The sequence below is a fragment of the Centruroides vittatus genome, unplaced genomic scaffold (assembly GCF_030686945.1).
Source record: "Centruroides vittatus isolate TY-2023 unplaced genomic scaffold, ASM3068694v2 scaffold_386, whole genome shotgun sequence".
Taxonomy (NCBI): Eukaryota; Metazoa; Arthropoda; class Arachnida; order Scorpiones; family Buthidae; genus Centruroides; species Centruroides vittatus.
This window is the reverse complement of record NW_027122706.1, coordinates 196412-218818: the sequence shown is the minus strand read 5'-3', so window position 1 is coordinate 218818 and position 22407 is coordinate 196412. Positions and strand designations below refer to the sequence as shown.

Below are 22407 nucleotides of genomic sequence, written 5' to 3'. Positions count from 1 at the left end.
ATAATAATGTGTTAAACTACTCATAACATATTTTAGATAAGAGATTTTCTCAGTAGGATCAGAAAGATGCTAAAAAGCTGAAGAAAAAACTTATTAAATATAAAATGTAAAACAGTAAACTGAATTGCAGATAATTTATTTAAATCATCCAAAATGCCTTTATTTTTTTCATTAATTTTGATTATTTAAGATAGGAAATGAATGTTACAAAAAATGTTAATATCATTGTAGACTTTCATTTATTCATGTATACATGATATAGAAAATAAATAATAATAATAAATTAGCTAATCCAAAGCAATAAAGTTTTTTTGTCATTTTGTGTACAATGAAAGATCAGTTTTTAAACTATTTTCCAAGAGTGAAGGGATAGATATTGTAATTTTACATCAGTTTGGTGCTAAGTTGTATTTATTGTAGTCATTTTTTCAGCAATTGTATGAGAAGAAATAGCAATAATCAATATCACACCAAGCAGGCACAAATTCTTTGTCTCAATTATCTATTAAGTATTTATTGTTTATTTTAAATAAATACAAACAAACAAAATAAACTAGTGAATAGATAATTTATTTTATATACATCAATTACTGTAGATATTTATGTAGATTAAGTGACACATAATGGATATATAGATATTTGCATTAGATATGATTTTTTTTCCTCCTTTTTCATTGAAAGATTCATAAAATTAACAAAAGAAATTTACTTTTAGATTATGAAATTCAAGTAGAAGCAATTAGTTAAAATAAATGGAAAAAACTCCAATTTAAATTTTATTCATGCTGTAAATTTTGCATCCTTTATTTTTAAACAGTTAAAAATTGTTTTTTGCCATGTCAATAACAGTGATATTTTTCATCACATCACAATTTACTTTCTGCATGAAAACTGAATTAAATTATCAAATATTTTTTATTATTATTCATTATGAATAAGCTGTGACCATTATGAAGATTTACTTAAAATATTTTAATATTTTTAAAATTAACCCTAAAGCAAAAATTTATTTAGCACAAATATCATATTGCTTGAAATTTTACTTTCTAAGATGTAAGATTATTTTAAAAAGGGATTTAATTGTCATCCAATTTTTCCTGAAAAGTAAATATAATTTGAAAGTAAAAATGTTAATTTTATAATAGTTTCTGTTAATAATAATATTTTTATTGCCATTCTTTAAAATTCTATAGGTAAAGAATATTCCAAATTTAAGGCACATTTGAGTTTAACATGCACCTCAATTTTAAGTTTAGGAATGTGAAAAAGAACATCTTGAATTCAAAGTAATATGATATATTATTTATATCAAAAAATTAATAGGTAAAAATAAATAAAAGCTTGTTATAATAAAATTTATTCACTTTTGGATAATTTTACATATTGACTAGTTCATTTTTAAATTAAAAATATTAACAACAAATACTTATTAAAACAGCTATAGATTTATAGAACAAACATTGTGTTAACATTTTAGTTAAATTAGCAGCCAAGAAGTTATCTGTCTATTGTAATTAATTTACAAATATGATATATAAAAATACATAGCTGAACTAAATGAGATATCATTAAATAACTATAAAATTTTCAATATTTTAAATCAAGTTCCCAACCTTGTCAAGTAGTAACTACCAAAAGAAAAAAAAATCAATTTATCTGGAACATTTGTGAGTCATGGGATAACCTTTTAGTAGACAACTTTATTTTTATTATGTCTGAACCAGAGGAGTTATATTGTTCTTTGTTTATTCTTTTACAGATAAAGCATGGTACTGAATAAGGAGGAACAAATTTGTTATTTTGAGGGTGGGATCAGCAGTCAATGAGAAGTCACTGAAGAGTTAAACAGGCTGCATCCAGACCACTGTGATTGACTGATGGGAAGTCTGGATGCAGCTTGTTTAAATCCCCACCCTCAAAATAACAAATTTGTTCCTTCTTATTCAGTACCATGCTTTACCTTAAAAAAATAAACAAACAACAACCATTTTAAGATACAGGATGTTCCATAAATGTTTTACTTTGAATTTTATTTTTACTAAAATTTAAATATTTAACTGATTTTATGTTTAATAAAAGAATAATATTTGTTCTCATTTTGTATTGGTATAGAAAGAGATTGAGGAATTAATTTAAGTCTAGAAGGAGGTTGGGAACTCCTGATGTAAATTAGAGACATAACTAAGTCATTTTTGTCTCTAATTTACATTAAAGTAATATAAATATATTTAAAAAGTTTTGTGACCTTTTTCAGTACTACAAATAATTTTTTTTTTTGTCTAAAATTATTTAATGTATTTTTAAAACATTTATAATATATACCTTAAAAGTGATAGAATAGATAAAGTCTAAACAGTTGTAATATACTAAAATAAATAAATGAACTTTTAAAATTTGTTTATATAACAATGTAAATAATTTCAAAAATCCAGAAATTTTAATATTGTATACTCTTCAATTTTTGAAAACTTACATTTTTTTCATAATAGAACAAATATAACCTAAATGATTAACTTTTTTCTCTTTTAAATTACTTAGAAATATTCTTCATATACATATATATATGTATATATATATATGAAATTTATATAAAGTTGTTATACAAAATTTTTAAAATTTTAAATTTGCTGTAAGCAATAAAATTAAATTTTCTTGTTAATTCTTATAATATTTAGAACTTAAGTCTAGAATTAAAATAAAATTTTGTATTTTTAAAACAATTCTGATTTATCAGAATATTTATATATTGAGATCGATAGATGAGTAAGAGTATTAAAACTAAAGTCAATGACTAATTTTATCACTCTGTTATGAGTGTGACTAAAGCCATAATGACTATGCCACTGCATAAACATCCAATTTGCTTTAAGGATTCCCTAAATGAAAAGAAAATTTAAAATTAATACAAACATAATGTAATTTTCTTTTTAAATAATTTGCAATATTATTTCTCACCATGGGTCATTATCTTTTACAATTTCTGGTAAAACATTGACTAAAGCGATATTTAGAAAACCACCTGAAGTAAATGGTAAAATCCAAGAAGTACATTCTCCTATATTCAAATAAAAATCACATTTTTAAAAGTATATTCAATTCTTTCATTTATATTTATTCTAACATATAATATAAAATCAGATTTTTTTAAACATAGAAAAATTAAACAGTTTTTATGTGAATCACAGAAAGTGTTTTATTACAAAATGCTTTATTAATTATTCATGTACATAGTGAGATGAATTATTCATTTAATTTTGCAACATAGTGCATCTGAAGTAGGAAAATTCAAACACAACTATACGAATTTAATTAAAGTTTAGTTTGGATTAATGATATGTAGAGTTTTTTATTGGGCCTATAACCCAATAATGAAACCAGCAAAATTGAAGCTTTGTCTACTATAATCAAATGATAATCTATTAAAATGTTTGCTGAATACTAATACAATTGTTACATACCTATACATATGATTTGTACTATTGTTATATTTATGATTTTTTTTTTTCTGAAATTATATACAGTGTCAGATAACAAATGCAAATTGAAATATTTCTTCTTGATCATTAAATGTTTGAGAAATATGAATACATTGAAATAATCAAATTTATTTAAATGGAGATATTCATAACATATCTCCAAAAACTATACCTATAAATCTTATGGGTACAGAAACTGCTGTCAAACATATGGAGATCAATCGTTTTCAAATTATTACCATTTTATTTTAGATGTACACAAAACACAATAAAGTATGAAACCTTTATTCAATGACTATATTTTACATTCATAATTTATTTCACTATGGAAATTTGTGATATTGAGGATATCAAAAGCTGTAATAGTGGTGTCAAGAATTTTCATTATATACAGTTTCGGTATTGGTGCCAACGTCATTTTTGTTTTATTAAAAATGAATGGAACTCTACAAAATTTGGTAGGTAGGTCGGGAAAATTAGATGATGATGATGATATTCATATTTTGTCCAGATGATGTGTATATCTTTAGTTTTTTAATAAAATGTGAATTCAGATGGATAGAAAAGTTTTCTAATTCCAGTATAGTATGGTTTGCTTTGTTAAGCTGTTCATTTGTTTGCTTGCTTACTTCACAGCTTGTCTCTATTGAGCCTTTTGACAGTAAATTTTAAATATTATAACTATTAATACATTACAGATGTCGATCATATAAAATGATCACTTTTATCATAAAAAAATAATTATTATTTTAAAAATGAAAACTAAAATGCTCAAAGTTTACATTACAAAAGTAAGAAATTCTTATTGAAAATAAAATTGTTACATTTTCTTTTCTTTCAGTAAAGATGATTTATATTACATAGCTGCAAAGATACAACTATAAAAGTAAACTAGATCATTTAACATTAGAAAATTATATTGATTAATGAACAATTATGATCACTCTTATCAAAATTTAGTTTACTTGCACACACACAAACTTTCCTGTTAAAAATTTCTTTGTTAAAATTACCATTTAAAAATTTGAGAAGATTAAATCTCATTAAATTTATTCAAAAATTTATTTCTATGTAACAAATTTACTCATCTGGCTTTCAAAAGTTTATCTTATTTTTCATGTTAAAATTGATTAAAATGCTGATTCATTTTTACAACTGTCTCTAGCTGGATGGCCACTTGCATTCATTATGAATACAATACAGTACAAATATCTATATCCAAATTTTGAATAACCTTTCTAATATATTCAAAACTGTAAGAAAATGTTCTATATGAAATTTATAAATACTTTAAAGTAAAATCACTTGAAACTTTATTTAAGTAACAATTCTATCTTTTGCCAAATTGTTAATTCTAAAGCTGGAACCAGCTTCTAAATACTGAAATTCACACCTTCCTCTCACTTTCCAGCATTCATTGATTAAAAAGGAATGTTTTTAGTCAATGAATGCTGGAAAGTGAGAGGAAGGTGTAAATTTTAGTATTTTTCCAAATTCTTTTCAAAATCATAGTATTTTTCTGGAAATAAACAGAAGATTTAGTTTTCCCCCCTAATTGTTTCATGTAAAATGCACAAATGAAAATATCTGTATGTATAAGAAAAGTGTATTGAAGAATAAAACGTATCATTATAATAATTATAGTATACTGCATTTTCTACATAAAATCTTTATATTTTCCAGAAGTGATATCTTGTATTAATTATATACAGTCAAAATGCTCTATAATTAGAATCAACAATGTACCTGTACATCAATTATAAATAACATATATTAATTATACAGGATATAAAATTTCTGGATGCTTAGTATACTAGGTGTTATAAACAAAAAATATCACAATATCAGCTACTGGTAATAAAGACACTTAACTGTATATGATCCTTAGTTTTCATTTTGTGTGTTAACAATTTTTACTGAAAAAAAGCAAATGATTGCCAAAGCCACTACAGGTAGCTATTATAGGGCCATATTGCCAAATTACTTAGCATTTAATTAATAGTAGTACTACTAGTAATATAGCCTGATATATATTAAAGTCAAATGACTGCTGGATTATAACTATCAGGTTTAAGAAGTTTATATTTTACAGAAAAAAAATTTATATCACAGATAAATCAAAATCTTGCTTTTTAGTTAAATTATTTTTCATCAATCCAAACAGCACCTTTCCAGGTTATAAAATTTTAAAAATTAATAATTAACAGATGCATTCATTCTAGAAAACTAGATTAATTCTATCATTGATAAATTTTATGTAAGTTAAAGTTTGTTGGTCGACTATTTTTGTAAATGTTATAATTATTCTCAATTTTCTGTTAATAAATATTTTATAATGCAATAAAAACACTTTATTATTACAGTACAATTATATTGTAATAGCATATACAGTGGAAACTTAATTACCTGATCATGATGGGACCATGGGTCTTTCGGATAATCCAAAAACTCATTTTTTTTGTTTTGGATGGTATATCAAGCACTATACATTTAAGCTTCATGAACTATAAATATTGTAATGCAACTACTGTATTTACTCAAAATCTAACATCATATTAGTAGACACACAAACTCCCCACATAACTGGAAATCACTCATCTGTTGATGTAATGATTTCCAGTTATGTGGAGAGTTTAGTCTCTGTGTACAATGCTAATGTTCTGGTGTGTGTGTTTGTGATTTCTTTTTTAAAACCATTTCAGATAATTGAGTTTCTACTGTATTTAATAATAAAATGAATTTGATAGTAGAGATCATCAGGATTAGGATTTGTTAGAATGTTTAAACTTATAATAGCTGAAAAATAACTTATTTTTAATTGATTTATAGAACATGTAAATTATATGAATTACAACATAAATTTCCAAGATTTAGATAGTTCATGTCAATTAATTTATGGAATGTTATCATTAACTACTACTTTATCTGACTAAAATGACTAATAACATGAATCTTTTCAATTCATTAATACTCTCCATTTCTACTAGATATTAGATTTAGGCATTGAAAAAAATTCAACTGGCAAGTTTTATAAATGATTTTATATCATTTGCTTTTTTTTTCTTTTATTCATATGGCCATAAGCAGGATAAGCATGGCAAATAAGTCCCAGTTAGACAATGGGATGAAATTGATCCAAAAGTAGCTATCAGTGAATGATTAATTATTGTATATAGACTGAGTGGCCAAAAAATTACACACACCCTCTAATGAGTTGGTCCACCTTTAGCTCCGATCACAGCCAATATTCTTCTTGGTATGGACTCAACAAGTTGCTGATACTGTTGCTGATACCATTGCTGAGGAATGTTGGCCATGCTAACATAATGGCAGCTCTAAGTTGGGTCAGATTGGATGGTGGTGTTTCCAAGCTTTGAAGTGATCTTTTGACTTTGTCCCACAAATGCTCTGTAGAATTGAGATCAGGGGACTGAGCTGGCCATGACTGATGATTAAACTATGATTGATGTTTCTCAAACCAATTTGAGACCAATCGAGCACGGTGGCAAGGTGCATTATCCTGCTGAAAGTGACCATCTCCATTGGGAACATTACAGCCATAAATGAGTGTAAGTGATCGGCAATGATGTTGAGGTAATCTGTTTTATTCAGAGATGTGTCCACAAATATCAAGGAACCCAGTGTACTCCAGGAAAATAGTCCCCACACCATAATTCCACTGCCACCAGTCTGAAGAGTTGTCATTTGGCAGGAGGAGTCCATGAATTTGTGCTATTTGCACCGTATTCTGATCCTGCAATCTGCATGATGGAGCAGGAAATGAGATTCATTGGTCCAGGCTACTTTTTTCTTGTCCTCAAGTGACCAATTTCGTCATTCCTGGGCCCACAACAGGCACCTTTTTCTATTTTTCTGTGATACCAAAGGCACTCTTGACAGTCTCCTGCTGCTAAAGCTCATCCTTTGAAAAGTGTTTTTTGTTATGCATTGGGATATGCTTTGTGATGCACCTGCATTGAATTCAGCTGTAATTTGTCATGTTGTTGCCCTTCTGTTGCTGCGGACTCTGCATGCTAATCGCTTTCACCTCTCTCTTTCACCAGCCTTTTTGATCAGAATTGTCCTTATTGCTTGAAGATTTTTTTTCTCAAATGCCACTTTCTAAACACTCGAGATACTGTTGGGCAAGAAAATTCTAAAAGAATAGTCATTTCAGAGATGCTGACACCAAATTTTCTTGTACCAATCCCTTGTTCAAAGTCACTTAAATCTTTCATCTTACCCATTTTGACATTAATTTTCATGATAACTACATTGCCTGAAGCTGAGCATACCTTATATAAGCAATTCTGCATTGTTACGTCACTCTACATCACTGTCAGACTGATTTACTTTCAAATAAAGGGGGTCTCTAATTTTTTGGCCACTCAGTGTACTGTTATATTGAGTTAAATTTTCACAAATTTTGATGTATGTATAAAATATGACTTTTGAATTTTCAAAATATCATTGATTCATTATCAAATTGAAAACAGAAAACATGTCATTACTGGAAAAAATGGTATGCGTATATTAAAAAATTTTGGTGTAAAATTCAAATAATAAAAAATAAAAAGTTTTCAAAAAATTATTTTACTGGTAAAATTGTCACCTTATTTAGAACAAGGTGACAATTTCGAAAAGTTTTAGGAATTCATATATTACTAAAAAAATTGCTGACTTCATTCATCAAATGCAATGTTATTAAAAAATAATCAAAAACAATCAATAAAAATGCTCCTAAATGACAAGTTAAATCAGAAAACTTAAAAAATAATTTTTGTATGTAACACCTTATGATATGAATATGCAATGGTTGTTTTTTTGCTGTAACTCTACAAGAAATCACCTGGGAGACATGAAATTCAGAATACAGAGACAGTATTTAGCATACTAGCACAAAAATGAATAGAATGCATACAGTATGGAATAAAAGCCTTCTTTTTATTGTAGACTTGCACTGCACACACATTTTGTGTGTCCTCACATTACCTGTAATGTCTTTTTCCTGCATACAAATCATCTTTCTACCAAAATAGGTGTTCATTGTACTAATTGCAACAAGCCCTTTTCTACAATTTCATGGCTGTCTGCTTAAAAATTACATCGTTGCTTAAGTTTTGCATGCCAGTGTACTACTAAATTCAGTTTTTAATAAATTCAGCAAAAATTTAAGTCACTAAAAATTCAGTTGTTAGTGTGAGGCTGGGACATCACCCTCCAATGGGAAACTGGCTGTTGAGTTAAAGCTAATAAATCTGTGACTTATTTTGTAAACAGGACCGGTGTGGCCAAGGAACGGGGTATGAGACAATTTAATTGTCACATTCCAGACCTAATTGACAGATTCCTGATCATACATCGTGAGAACGAGAGAGGGATCATCTGCCAGGGTAACTTTGGACATTCACCGTACAGAGAGTTCAAAGCAGGACCTGCTGACACTCCTGTGGAGGGGGCAGTGGCTGGGACAGCTGCGTCTTCTCTGGGACAGAAAAATACACATTAAGAGTAAAATTTATGGGGCCGTCATCCAGGGAAGGGCTTGACCTGACTCCAGAAGGAAAACAGCCCGGACGGGGGTGTTTGGGGATGTTCGACAACCCTGCGGCTTGAATTGCCTCTGGTCTCTAGTCTGGTATAGACCAGAGACCAATAGAGTTTCAGGGGACCACCATTCAGATTAACTAAAGCCTGAAATCCAAGGACACAGGGAGGTTGCGAGCTGGAAACCAAGAACGACCATTCCAGAGACAGGACCTGGATTAACCCAGAGAACCTGAATCTCTGAAAAGAGGACGAAAGGGACTAGGGACTCGACTTCCCAGTGCCAACTTCTCCATCCCTCCAATCTCCAAGTCTTTATCCATGACTTTTGGAAACAAACTTTCTCTTTCCTTTTTTTTTTTATTTGTGTGTCGACCTATATCCTCAGAAAACAAATTATCTGGCGTGCTCTTCTTCAGTATTGGACACCTTTCGATCAGATGATTGTGTAATCTCGCATCATCCTGACAAATCGCGGGCAAAGTGAGGGTCACCACCTTTCACCTACGACAGACCCTAGACGAGTGGCGTCGGGCCTACAGACCCTACACAGGTGTCAGTCCTCACATTCGCTATTTGTTATAATTTATATACATTCATATTTTTATAAACTTTATTTATATGTTATTGACTATTCCATTCATAAAAGTAGAAATTAGAATTATTTAAAAAGGGATAAAATTGCTTAAATAGAAATTCAACTTTATTTACCCAGTGTATCTGCAGAATCAACAGTCAAAGCAAATACAGCTCCAAATATTCCAACTCCTGCAGTGGACAACTACACATAAAAGAAATTGAAACACACAACATTAATGTAATATTTTAACATACAAATTTATCTTATTTTTGATATTAAGAATTAAATACAACATTAGGAAAATATATTTATTAGTAAACACCTCCATAATAATAATAAATTGTAGATAATACAAATACAAATTTGTGTATGTATGTTTGTGTGTAGTCTTGTATTATCCAAGGTATCTTGATAATACAAAGATACTGAAGATATCTTGGACAGTCAAAAATTTGGATAAAATGGAATACTTGGTAAATTATTAGACTGAATATAAATAAATAACAACTAACCCGTTACAAAGCTATACATCCACAAGAGCCGAATTATTGGGCTAGAGTTGGCTATAATAAATAAATAATTAATAAGACAATTTGGCACTAGAGCTTGGCGTTAGGCGCCATCTCTTACTAAACTTAATAATTATAATTAAATTAAATTAATAATTTTAATAATTTGGAACTGGAGGAAAAGAAATCGGCCCTAAGCGGGACTCGAACCTTATTAGACTGAAGCATTAATCTGTATAATATATATTCTATCTTTAGGTGAGATCTATTTAATGAATTTAAATTATACAATAAAGCATTTAATTTTATTTACGGGTAAATTTATTAAAGCAAATGTAAACATATAATTACAATTAAAATTTATTTACAAATTTTAAGAAAAAGATAAATCAGAGTAAATTCTTTGTAAAATTTCTAGAACCACTTTCAAATACTGCAAACCACTGGGCAAGACTCGTGAAATGAACTGTATTGTACTACATTCCTTTCCATCTTTACTTTCCCAGCTGTTACACATAACAGAGGGTAATTAAGGCAATCTGTCAAAAAAAAAAGACCCAAGATTTCTGAGTCCAAAAATGACTCAAAGGACCTTTAAACACTAAGAAATGCAAAAAAATGCTACTACTAGCAGCTCCAAGGCTAACTGCCAGCACACACTACTACAGGGTGAAATAGCTTAGTAAGAATCTTTTTGTTATTTTAACTCTTGGTATGCTAAAGTACACATACATGCATATTATAGTTAATTTTTCAGTTTATTCATAATACACTCCTCAAAATTGAAATTGCAATACCTCAAAGGAATGCATGTAGCCACATACACATTGCAGGACCAGTAGATGTGACAGAGATATGCAAATGATTAAAAGAACAAACAAAGGTATGCAACAGTCACTTGTTTATTCAGTAACAAATATGGCCCTCAAAGGCAGCTATACAGGCCAGTGTATGGTGAGGCATACTATTAATCAGGCGATTAATGGTTGCCTGAGGTATCACTTGCCAAACTGCATCCACTACAGTGCACATGTCTATGGTATGTGATGGTGGTCACCAGTGCACCTGATGTCAGATGAAGTCCCACAGGTGTTTGATGGGAGAGAGATCCAGCAAGGCTGCTGGCCAGGGAAGGATGTGAATTCCATTCAGGCTGGTAAGAGTTCATGCAAATTGCAGTTGGGAATTATCTTCGTACGCTGTCAGGTGCAGCCTGCATCAGTGGCAGAACCAGGGCCCACAATTCATGTGATATAATGGTCTGCTGTCAGAGTACTGGAAATGTGCACTAGTGCTGTCTGCTAATCAAACATGATGCCCAGTGTGGGGCTGGTGTGATGCTCGGCAAAAAGAGCTGGTATGTAGCATTCCCTGGGATACCACCACACCTGTACACGGCTGTCATTCCTCCACAGACAGAAGTGGGATTCATCCATAAATAATACCCGATGCTATTTGCAATGATGATGATACCATGCACATGTGCAGCTCTGTGTCTGTGGTTAATGATACCTTGGTTGCTGGTTACCATGCATGCAATCCTGACTTCATGCAACATGTTTCATATGGTTTGGGTGGACACTATGATGACACTATGATGAAAAGGTGATTAGAGGGCTATCCATATTTAGCGACGGACTTAGGCCCTATTAGAAACTGAAAGAAGAGTTAAGTAAGATAAGAAGCTAGAGGGAAGAGGAAATAAAGAGAAATAGGAAAGTGGGAAAAGGAGCAACCAGGGGGACCCACGGAACCCCATGGGCGTCTGCATCACCATTCATTTAAAATAAAAACATATTTACATTGGAATACATAACATTAAAATGGTTACATAAAAGATACAGCCAGACTTGGCTGCGTAGTAAAAATAACAGTAAACAATTAATTAATCGATATCATACATTATATACAACGCCAGACTTATGGCTATATAGACAATAATTGTTAGTTTACAATATTAACAAATGTTTCAGGTACATTAACACTATATGTATACAATAATTGAAGTACGCCGGACATAATTTCCCCAGGTGTGAGGTAAATGTGCGTTTCTTGGTTGAATTACATTATTACCCGACAATGGTCCTAGAATTGGTTTAAAAAGGCAAATAATTACAATACAAAATTAAATATTTCGATGAGACAATAAACACGATTATATCTATAATCTGTTTACAAAGTGTAAACATGACAATTTATGTGATTTCAATAATGACAAAATTTGTATCGAATTTAAGATAAAATGAAAGCATAAAGATTCATAGCCAGGTAGTAATGGCTGTAACAAAATAACAATATTATATTATTCAATTCGTTTACAAGATGACATCGATGTAAAACTTATTACAACTATCAAAATTAACAATGTTGTCAAAAACGTATTTACAGTGTACTTCAAATGAGTTGCTTACAGTTTACATCAACATAGAGATTAATAAATAAGCAATGTCAACTGCTAAAACCGATAACATATTTACAAATTTACATCATTACGTGTCTCTTTGAAGCACAAGACAATTTTTCCTGGTCTCTTCAGTCTTCACTCGAGGAAGTAGTCCAGTCACTGTCACTTTCATTTTCACTAATGTCTATCGCTTGACTGTTGCAAGTATTTATTGTGTTACTGTTCTGTATGGTTAGAACACCACTGTCTTGAAGAAACTTCTCCAATGCTTTTAGAAGTTTTACGTTTGTGATGAAGTCTTTTTCATTTGGTGGCCAAGTCTTCCCCTCCTGGACGCAAGTTCTTTGGAGTGGTTTCCTGATGTCTCGGTGTTTGGTGCATTCATATAATAGATGGTAGGCAGTATCCTCACAGTCCATATCTGTATCACATCTATCACTATCTCTCTTTCCGAATCTACAGATGCACCTGCTGACAGCGACAATCAGCTTTGGATGTCATGTGCCATGGTGAATAAGTCCCATTTTGGGTTGATTTGCTGAATGGGCTGTTCAGCAAATCTGTCAGTCTGTGCGCTGGTGTAATCTGCCTCTTCTGATGTGTTCGCAAATGTTCCTGTGTCCATCATGTCATACATTGCTGGATGGTACTCACATTGTTCCCAACATGTATGACAACTGCATGTATTGACAAGCTGAGGTTGTGCAGCTCCAGGATATAGTCTTGTTCCCCAGCCATTAACTGGTGGTATTCAGCTTGAGATTGTCTCTGAAGAATTTTCTACACTTCAAAAGTTCAACTACCATAAATGGTTTCTGATAGCATTTATGGCCTGAGCTGGCTGCTGGTCTTTATAGTCCAGAACTAGATACCACATGATCTGATAAGTATGCAAATTTAATCATTTGCATAGCTCTGTCACCTCTACTAGTGCTGCAATTTGTTCTGCAAGAATGCATGTATCATGTGGCTATATGCATTCCTTCATGGTTATGTGATTTCACTTTTGAGGAGTGTAATAGCTTTTATTCAATCACAGTCTACTCCAGAAATTAATTAATAATTGTTCAAAAACTATCTTTGCTTAAGATTATATGTTCATTCAATTTTAAGTTAATATCAAAGTTATCTGTTTATCAGATAAATTTAATTTCAGAAAAAGTAAGTTTATCTTTTCTGAATTTGAAATTAAAAAAAAAGGAGTAGATTAAAAGCCAGAAAACATGTAATGAATATATTTTTAACAATACCTGAGCTTTAGCTGCATCCCATCTATTAAATCCAGATCTTAATAGGATTGCAAAATCACCTACTTCATGTGGGATTTCATGCATTAAAATAGCTATGGTTGTGAGTATTCCCATCTGCAATTTAAAATAAATAATTTATTAATCTATTGATAAATTGAATTAATATAAAAATTTTTAAAACTAATTTCAAATCTATATTCCCCAGAATGAATGGAATTCAGCATTGAAATGTAGGTCTGTATCTTAAAATTTTAATAATTGTGTAACAATATTAAATACTAACTATATGTGCCTGGTTGCTCAGGCTTTTAAGGGGTAGAGGATTGGTGAGCTTGTTGGGATAAAAACAATTGTCTTAGTAATTAAAATGTACATTTATTGACCTGAGTATTTACAATAATGAATCTGCAAAACACAAAAGATTGCTTGGGCTTAAGATAAGAGATTGGTGGGCTTTAGGGATAGTTGAGGTAGGTTCTCCCATACTATTTTTTTAGGATGTTAAAGAATATTCATGCCAAATTTGGTGCAGATACATTGAATAGTATAGAAATCTTTACTTAACATACATATTTTTAACTTTTGTATATATAGATATAATAAAACTTAAGGTGTGTTATTTTATTCTGTGTAACTCTGTGCATCTGGCATTTGTTTAAAAATTCCTATGTAATGTGTTCCTATATTGTAGACCTATAAATTCCCACTGTTGTCTGTCCATCTGTCTTTCCTTAATCTCAAGAACAGAGTTACATAGATGAAAGCTGAGACTATATATGGAAAGCTTAGGGGCAAGAAGCCCCAATTAACTATATAAGAACTTCCAATGCAAACTGGACGTTACATTATTTCAATTCAAGAATTCCCCCTGAAAGGAATAGAGGCATGCTGGACATCTATCTAACAGGGAAAATATGATGTACAGAGGCAAGAAACTACTAATTTGAGGTAGAGAGTATATATTTTAAATTAAATAAATTAAAAATTGCAGCCTGGCATTGTGACGATATTTGATTCTGATTTGGATCATATTTATTGTGATATCATAACAAGATTTTGAGATCATATGTATGTTTAAACCTTCTACTGAATCAACAGATTCAATATATTAAGTTTTGTTACAATATATTTAGACTTTTTCCTATGATGTGGCAACAAACATCCAAACAGACTGTTACAGTTTTATTTATATTGATTGTATTAACTTTGTTCATTATAATGATTTGTTGAATTGTTAACTTTCATCAATAAATATTTTGACCAATTGTTACTTTCTTATCATCAAATAAATTATGTATAATATTAATATATTATTTTAAAATTAGGCCAATTTTAATGTCAATAATAATCAATCCTATTTGCAATAATAATAAATAATATTATAGGAAAAAACGAAAACACTGGCAATAAATTTTTTAAATAGAAACACTGGCAATAAATTTTTTAAATAGGATTAAAAATTTGTATTTGTGAAAAAATTTATCATCTTATTATCGATGTATTAATTCTAATTAAAATTGATAAAATACGCACAAAAAATAACAAATATACAGGACAAATATCAGTACTATTGAATGATAATCTAATCATCAACAGTACCTAGAAAAAATTTTTTATATGACATGCATCCTTTCTTTGCACATTACTATTACCTTATTCATATAGGCTCTGTATCTATACAAATATAATGATAATACAGTTCAAATATGGAATTGATTCTGGCATAGTGGAAAAAATTATTGGTCTTTTTTTCATACAATTTAAGAATCACTGTTTTACATAATAATTTAATATTATGCAGAATTAATTAATAAATTAAAATTTAATGTTATATTCTTAAAATATGTCTCAGGAAAGAAAGAAAGAAAAAAAAAATTTTTTAGGGCTTGTTTGGAAATGCTAACTGGTGACATCATTCTTTTTGAATGATGTCCAGTCTCACTGGTCTCACCACTTAGCATTTCCAAACAAGCCCTAAGAATGCAATAATAATAATTCTAATTATTATGGAATCCAGGGCTGATTTACCATTAGGCAAAACTAGACAAAACTAGGCAATTGTCTAGGGGTGCTAGCATTACTTGTAAACAAAGAAAATTTAGATCATTAATTACTATTAATTAATTTTATATTTTTTATAAATATCCACATGTGGGTATAAGTGCATATTTGAGTATGATGATAATACAGTGTAAATATATAAATATATATATAGACAATGTATAGGGGTGTGTAAATTTTACTTTGCCTAGGGGTATCAGATACTCTTGCACTGGCTCTGATGTTATCTAAAGATATTGCAGAGCATTATTATACAAATTCCTTTAAATAAATAAACAATTTAATCTTTAGAGTTTTTCATGTACAATGATATCATTAATAGATAATGGTAATGAGGTGACTTTGTTTTAATGTAATAAGCCAAATAAAGTGATATTCTGATGTATACCTTTAATTCTTTATTTTGCTAACTGAGCTGGGGAAACAAACTCATCAGAAATGTTTTTGACAAAAACAATTTTTGCTTCTTCAGATTACCAGAATAAAGAATAGTTTTCATCATAATGACAAGATTTAAATATTTTGATGATTCTAATGTATATTTGCAAGAATTCCTTTGTAAAACTTCTCATCACACAAAAATCCTCTTTAATTACTTTCATTAAATTAAGCACTGTACAGAGTCACTAACATAACACAACTAGCACTCAAATAAGATATAAACTGGCAATGATTCTACCAGCTAACATTATCTAGACACTAATGTCATCTATTTTATATGTTCAAAGTGGCAGTTGACAGATGACATTGACAGTTGTCAAAGCATTGCAACCATATATTATAAATCTGCATAAGTTGAGGACTCACTGTAATTTTATATTTATTAACTAAATCAAATAAAAATAACTTTTTTGTTAAAAAGTTTTTCAAAAATTTTCTATGAAAGAAATTTTAATCAGATTTGGATTTCCATATGGATTCTGTGAAACATAAATGTAAATTAATCAAAGTACTAAAATGTTTGAAGTTTGTTAAATGAAATTTTAAGATTCTGAAATTATACATTTTTATTATTATTAATTCTAGTTTCAAACATTTACAATCAAGCTTCATTAATTATTAATTATTGTAATGAATGAAATTTTTACCTAACTCTGATTATATGAACAAATATTTAATTTGAAAAATCATGAATTTAGAATTAATCAAAAACAAGAATCAATTTTTGTTCATTTATAAAATAGTGTTATATATGTACAATTAAATCAAAGACTTTATTTTGCTTCCACTAGGTAGTGATGTGATACAATGAAAGTGTTATCTGTCACTATTTCATTCCAGACTTTTGTTTGGTGGCATGTGACTTTTGATGTGATATGATGTAAAAAACGAAGTGAAATTCTGCTGTAAGTCTACATATTTATTAAAACTAAATAAAAATTTATATATATATTTTTTTTTTTCAATTAAAAGAATTATTTTTTAAGTTTTGCTTTTGCTTTCAAATATACTTACTTTTGTTCCAACTACAAAACTAGCAGAAACAGCTAAGCCATGAGTAAAATTATCTATACTGTTAGCCATTAAATTTAAATATCCAGTAACCTGCAAAACAAAATTATTATATAAAAAAATACCAAGTTTTTGAAACTGCAAAAACAATAAGATAAATGTATGTACTTGTATTGTTTCGGGTTTAGATGATAAAGATGATTTATCTTGAGAATGAGTGGTTGACTTGGATTGTTTAGTTGCACATCCATTAGAAATAACTCCATTTGTTGATTTACAATGTTTAATATTTCCATTTGTTAACGAATGAGAAACAGATAATTCTTTATTAGATTTTTTCTCTTCAGAATCTTCTTTCTTTGAAAAAATTAAAAATTAGATTAAATTCTAAAATCTCCTAATAAAAAGAAAATTTTAAATAAAATTCTTACATTTTCTTGTGATGTTTCCTGAGATAATGAAAACATTATTTCTACAATAACAAAAGTGAAGATACCAAGAAGAATCCAGATCCCTAATGTTAGATATGCCGTCCGATGATTTGACCCTGCTAAAATATGAAACAAACATTTGTTTTAATAAAACCATAAAATTTAAGTAAGATATCTTTATCTGTTATAAATGAAATCATAACAGGATATCCTAATTCTGATGATAAATTCTACTTCATCATGGCAATAATATAAAATTTATTAGGGCAGTTTATTTGCAGACATCCTGTAAATTATATATTTATTCAGCTTGTATATTATAATGTATATTAATTCTTCATTTTTTTTAACTAAATATAATTACAAATATAAAATTTCATACACTTTTGTAAGTGATTCCAAGCTTCTGGAAGGAGATGGAGAAAAACATCACCCAATAGACCACCAACAGCAAAACTTAAAAGTAACCGGAGAGTTTTTGTTCCTATAAAAAATGAAACCATTAAGTCATTTTATGAAAAATCTATTAAAATAGGTAAAGAAATCTAAATTTATACAAATATTCATTATATGCTATTTAATATTTTCAGAAGTAACTCATCAAATATATAGAATCATCATATGCATTTAAGGTTTCTGTAACTGCTGGACTTTGATATAAAAAGTTAAAATTAAAACCTTGGAATTAGCTTATAGCAGTGGTGTAGCGTAGTGGAGGCAGCAGGGGCGGCACTTTTAGGGGGCAACAAAATTTTACAATAAATAATAATAATACAATACACCTGTACAATACACAATAATAATGATTGTTCTTGCCGAAAAGTTCTTTAGAATTACTATATATTTTAGTTTTTTAAATTGAGATACCTAAATAAGGGGGCGGCAAATTTTCCTCTGCCCCTGGCGGCTGACATCCATGCTACGCCACTGGCTTATAGCTTTATATTTTAGATTCAATATAACAGGAAAGCATTATAAATTACTCTTATTGTCTATTCTTAATCTTGCATATATTTTAAACATCTACAGAAACTGTATGTAGTTTCATTGAGAATTTATTTACTGCATTCTCTTAATAATGACTTATTGTCTGTAAAAGAACAATATGTATATCTCTAAAAAGTGACTGCAATTATAGCTTATATTTTAAATTTTTACTGCTTTTTGTTGAGCTTACCTTTGTTGCTGATGATAAATACCAAAACCATTTTGTTGCCTTACTTTAAATGCCATTGTTCAGTTTTTAAATTGCAATTTCAAAACATTTGTTAATGTATTCATCCTTATTCATGAAAATTTATTTTGGTCATGCCATTCTATTCCATTTTCTACAAACCATTTGTAAATGGTGATCTCAAATATTAATAGTTTTACTAAAAATCTCCATAACAGTTTTGTGTTAATTAAAAAATATAGTAAATTGTTAATTAATTTAATATGTATACCTTGCAGAAAATTATTAAAACAAAAATAAAACCGTCACATAACATGCCCACTGTATACCTAATGCCTATGAGATGAACAACCTATATAGTCACACCTATGCAGCAGGCAAGTTCATAATTGCAATTTAAAAATTCAGCTTGTAACCTGTCTCATTGCATAACCTACATGTTTTATACAAGAAAATACAGTAATTATTTGGATCTAATCTGATGTTCTTTTGTAAAATATTCGGTATTTAGAACAGTATTTCTATCTTTCTCTCATCACGGTCCAGTAAAATAATGGATGATTTTACATGGACCAGTAATTATATGCAACTATGAATTATGCTTATTTATTATGTTTATACCACTGTGATGAAGAAGTGTTGAGAATGGTTCATTTAAACTGCACATGTTGTACAGGGCACTGTTGTCATTTTTTCATTGTTTGGTAATAACTTTTATCACATCTAGCAGCAATCCATATGTCATCATCTGTTTTCAATTGCAAATAAATGCTTGTTTTGTATGTAATAAATTTTTGTGCCAACAATTTTTCAAAATGTTGAGTGTAAATGAGCAAAGAATGTACATTAAATTTTGTTTTTGAAATATTATTGCTACACAAACATTGGAAAATGTTGCAAAAGTCTTTGGTGACAACAGTCTATCAAAAACTAGAGGTTTTTGAGTGGTACGAGATGTTCAAGGAAGGCAGAGAACTTGTGGAAGATGAATCATGCTCTGGTAGACCATCCACTTCAACTGATGAACAATATGGTACTTGAGTCAGTGATTTGGTGCTCAATGAGTGTCATTTAACAATTAGGGACATTACTGAATATGTTCCAATATCATTTGGATCTTGTCAAGCAATTTTAAAAGATCATTTGGGCTTGTGGTACATCACTTCTCCAGTCATCCCAAAAAATTTGAATTTTTTTCCAAAAACAACAATGTGCTCAAATGGCTGAGGAAATGCTTTCTAAAAGCTAATTGTTCTTAAAATGCATTATTACAGGTGATGGATTTATGGTTTTGACAACAAAATAGCTCGACAATCAAGTGAGTAACATTTGAAAGGTAACGCAAGATCGAAAAAGCCGTGTCAGTCAGTCAAAAATGAAGGTCACGTTAAATGTTTTCTTCAATTGTTGTGTTGTGCATCACAGATTCCTTCCAACTGGCCAAACTGTCAATAAAGAATATTATTTTAGCATTTTGCATCATTTGCTTGAAGATATTCATAGAAAACGAGCAATTATTTATTGTGACATTGTCACAATGCCAAGCTGTAATTTTTAATCCTATGTTTTATTTATTTAATTTAAAATATATGCTCTCTACCTCAAATTAGTAGTTTCTTGCCCCTGTACATCATATTTTTCCTGTTAGATAGATGTCTGGCATGACTATTCTAACTCCTTTCAAGGGAATTTTTGAATTGAAATAACGTAACTTCTTGTTTGCATCAGAAGTTCTTACATAGTAAATTTTGCTCCTAAGGTTTCCATATTGTCATGTCGTGTCTTACTACGACATGTAAAGGGCGCGTCGAGCGCTGCGCCCGAGGGCGAGACGCCCGATATATAAACTCTGTAACCGAGGGCAGTGACCTCTTTCTTTGTTAGACCCTGTTCTGTATATATGTGAGATTTATGTAAAATAAATGTGGAATGCACTAAGTATCGTATCTATTCACTTCTCAGGCACTAATATTGTAAGATTCACGGGAATTTTACATCTGGCGACGAGGATGGGATTGGATTGAGAATAAGTCCTGAGGAAACAGAATAAGCACGATCTTCACCGGGACCACGTGGAGCGAGATCAATGGCTACCTTCGGCTGTCTGGAAGAGTTCGACCCTACACACCCAAGTGAGTGGATTCCTTATGCTGAGAGGCTCGACGCATATCTAACTGCTAACAATATAGAAGACGAAGAGAGGAAGAAAGCTATTCTGCTGACGGCATGTGGACGAGAAACGTACAACCTATTGAGGTCTCTTTTGTCTCCCAACTTGCCAGCCACGAAATCCTTTCAAGAACTGAAAGACGTCTTGAGGTCACATTTCGCCCCTCAACCCTCACGAATTGTTCGTAGGAATCAATTTTATAGACGTGATCAAAAGGTGGGAGAATCTCTGTCTATCTATATTGCGGAGTTGCGTAGACTCGCAGAATTTTGCGAATTCGGTCCTCACTTAGAGGAAATGTTATGTGATAGATTCGTTTGTGGTCTGTTGGACGAGACGCTCCAACGTCGCCTTTTCGCTCGAAAAAACCTATCGTTTTTAGAGGCACAGGAAGAGGCCTTAGCGGCTGAAGCCGCTGTTCGTTACACAAAAGAAGTTAGGCCTAACACGTGCACTGAAACTGAAGTAGGTCTAATCCGGAACAAAGGGGAACCGGGCATTGAACGCTCGCGAACGCATCAAGAATATAATAGGGTCAATTTTAAGAGCAAGGGACAACCAAGCTACCCCGAGTCAATAAAAGTCTGTAAAGGCTGCGGTGGGAAGCATAATCGCAAAGAATGCCCGTACCGAAAGAGCAAATGTTTCCTTTGTAAAAAATCGGGTCATATTCAGAAGGTATGCCGTTCAGAGAAACGTTCTTTTTCCATTTCGTCTCAAACGGAAAAAGTAGTCAAATCAGGGGTCCACGTGAATCAAGTAGCTGATCCTTTGTTGACCGAAGCTATCACCGCGTTAGTCAAAATTAACGGGAAAAGTAGTCGGTTCCAAGTAGATTCGGGATCTCCGTATACTATCGTGTCAGAAGACACGTTTAACAAGATTTTTGGTAACAATTCCCCAAAGTTATACCCTTTCCGCACCATTTTGCGTGGGTACTCAAAGAAACAAGTTCGAATTGCCGGCCAATGCCAAGTGAAGGTCACATACAACAACTTCACCCGAGAACTTCCACTAATCGTGGCCAGGGGAAACAACATAAGTTTGCTAGGGAGAAACTGGTTCAAAGAGTTAGGGATATGTGTCTCAGGCGTATATCGCATTTCCCGAGATCGAATCCAGGAGTTGATGGAAGAGTTTCCAAGTGTATTCAAAGAGGGGTTAGGAACATATAAGGGCCAACCGATTTCAATTAAATTAGACCCGAACGTAACGCCTATCAGATTAAAGGCAAGGCGCGTTCCATTGGGGATTCGTCAAAAGGTTGACGACGAACTTGAGAAATGGGTCAAGCAGGGAATTTTAGAGCCGATAACAGATCCTGAGTGGGCTACACCCATTGTGCCGATTTTG

The 22407-nt window shown here is 30.8% G+C and overlaps 1 protein-coding gene across 2 annotated transcripts in view; it reads right to left on the bottom strand.

Moving 5' to 3' along the window:
• Positions 1 to 2572: 2572 nt before the first annotated feature.
• Positions 2573 to 22407, bottom strand: part of Zip99C (Zinc transporter Zip99C) — a 50852-nt gene continuing 31017 nt past the window's right edge. The window contains exons 2-9 of one of the 2 annotated variants that reach the window (XM_067286941.1): positions 18093 to 18194; positions 17711 to 17829; positions 17448 to 17636; positions 17283 to 17372; positions 13767 to 13880; positions 9735 to 9804; positions 2956 to 3055; positions 2573 to 2876 (exon numbers count right to left, since the gene is read on the bottom strand). In XM_067286941.1, the coding sequence (XP_067143042.1) occupies positions 2801 to 2876; positions 2956 to 3055; positions 9735 to 9804; positions 13767 to 13880; positions 17283 to 17372; positions 17448 to 17636; positions 17711 to 17829; positions 18093 to 18194 (860 nt within the window). In that variant the 3' untranslated portion in view covers positions 2573 to 2800. The remainder of the gene's footprint in view (positions 2877 to 2955; positions 3056 to 9734; positions 9805 to 13766; positions 13881 to 17282; positions 17373 to 17447; positions 17637 to 17710; positions 17830 to 18092; positions 18195 to 22407) is intronic. The other variant, XM_067286942.1, reaches the window with a different exon arrangement.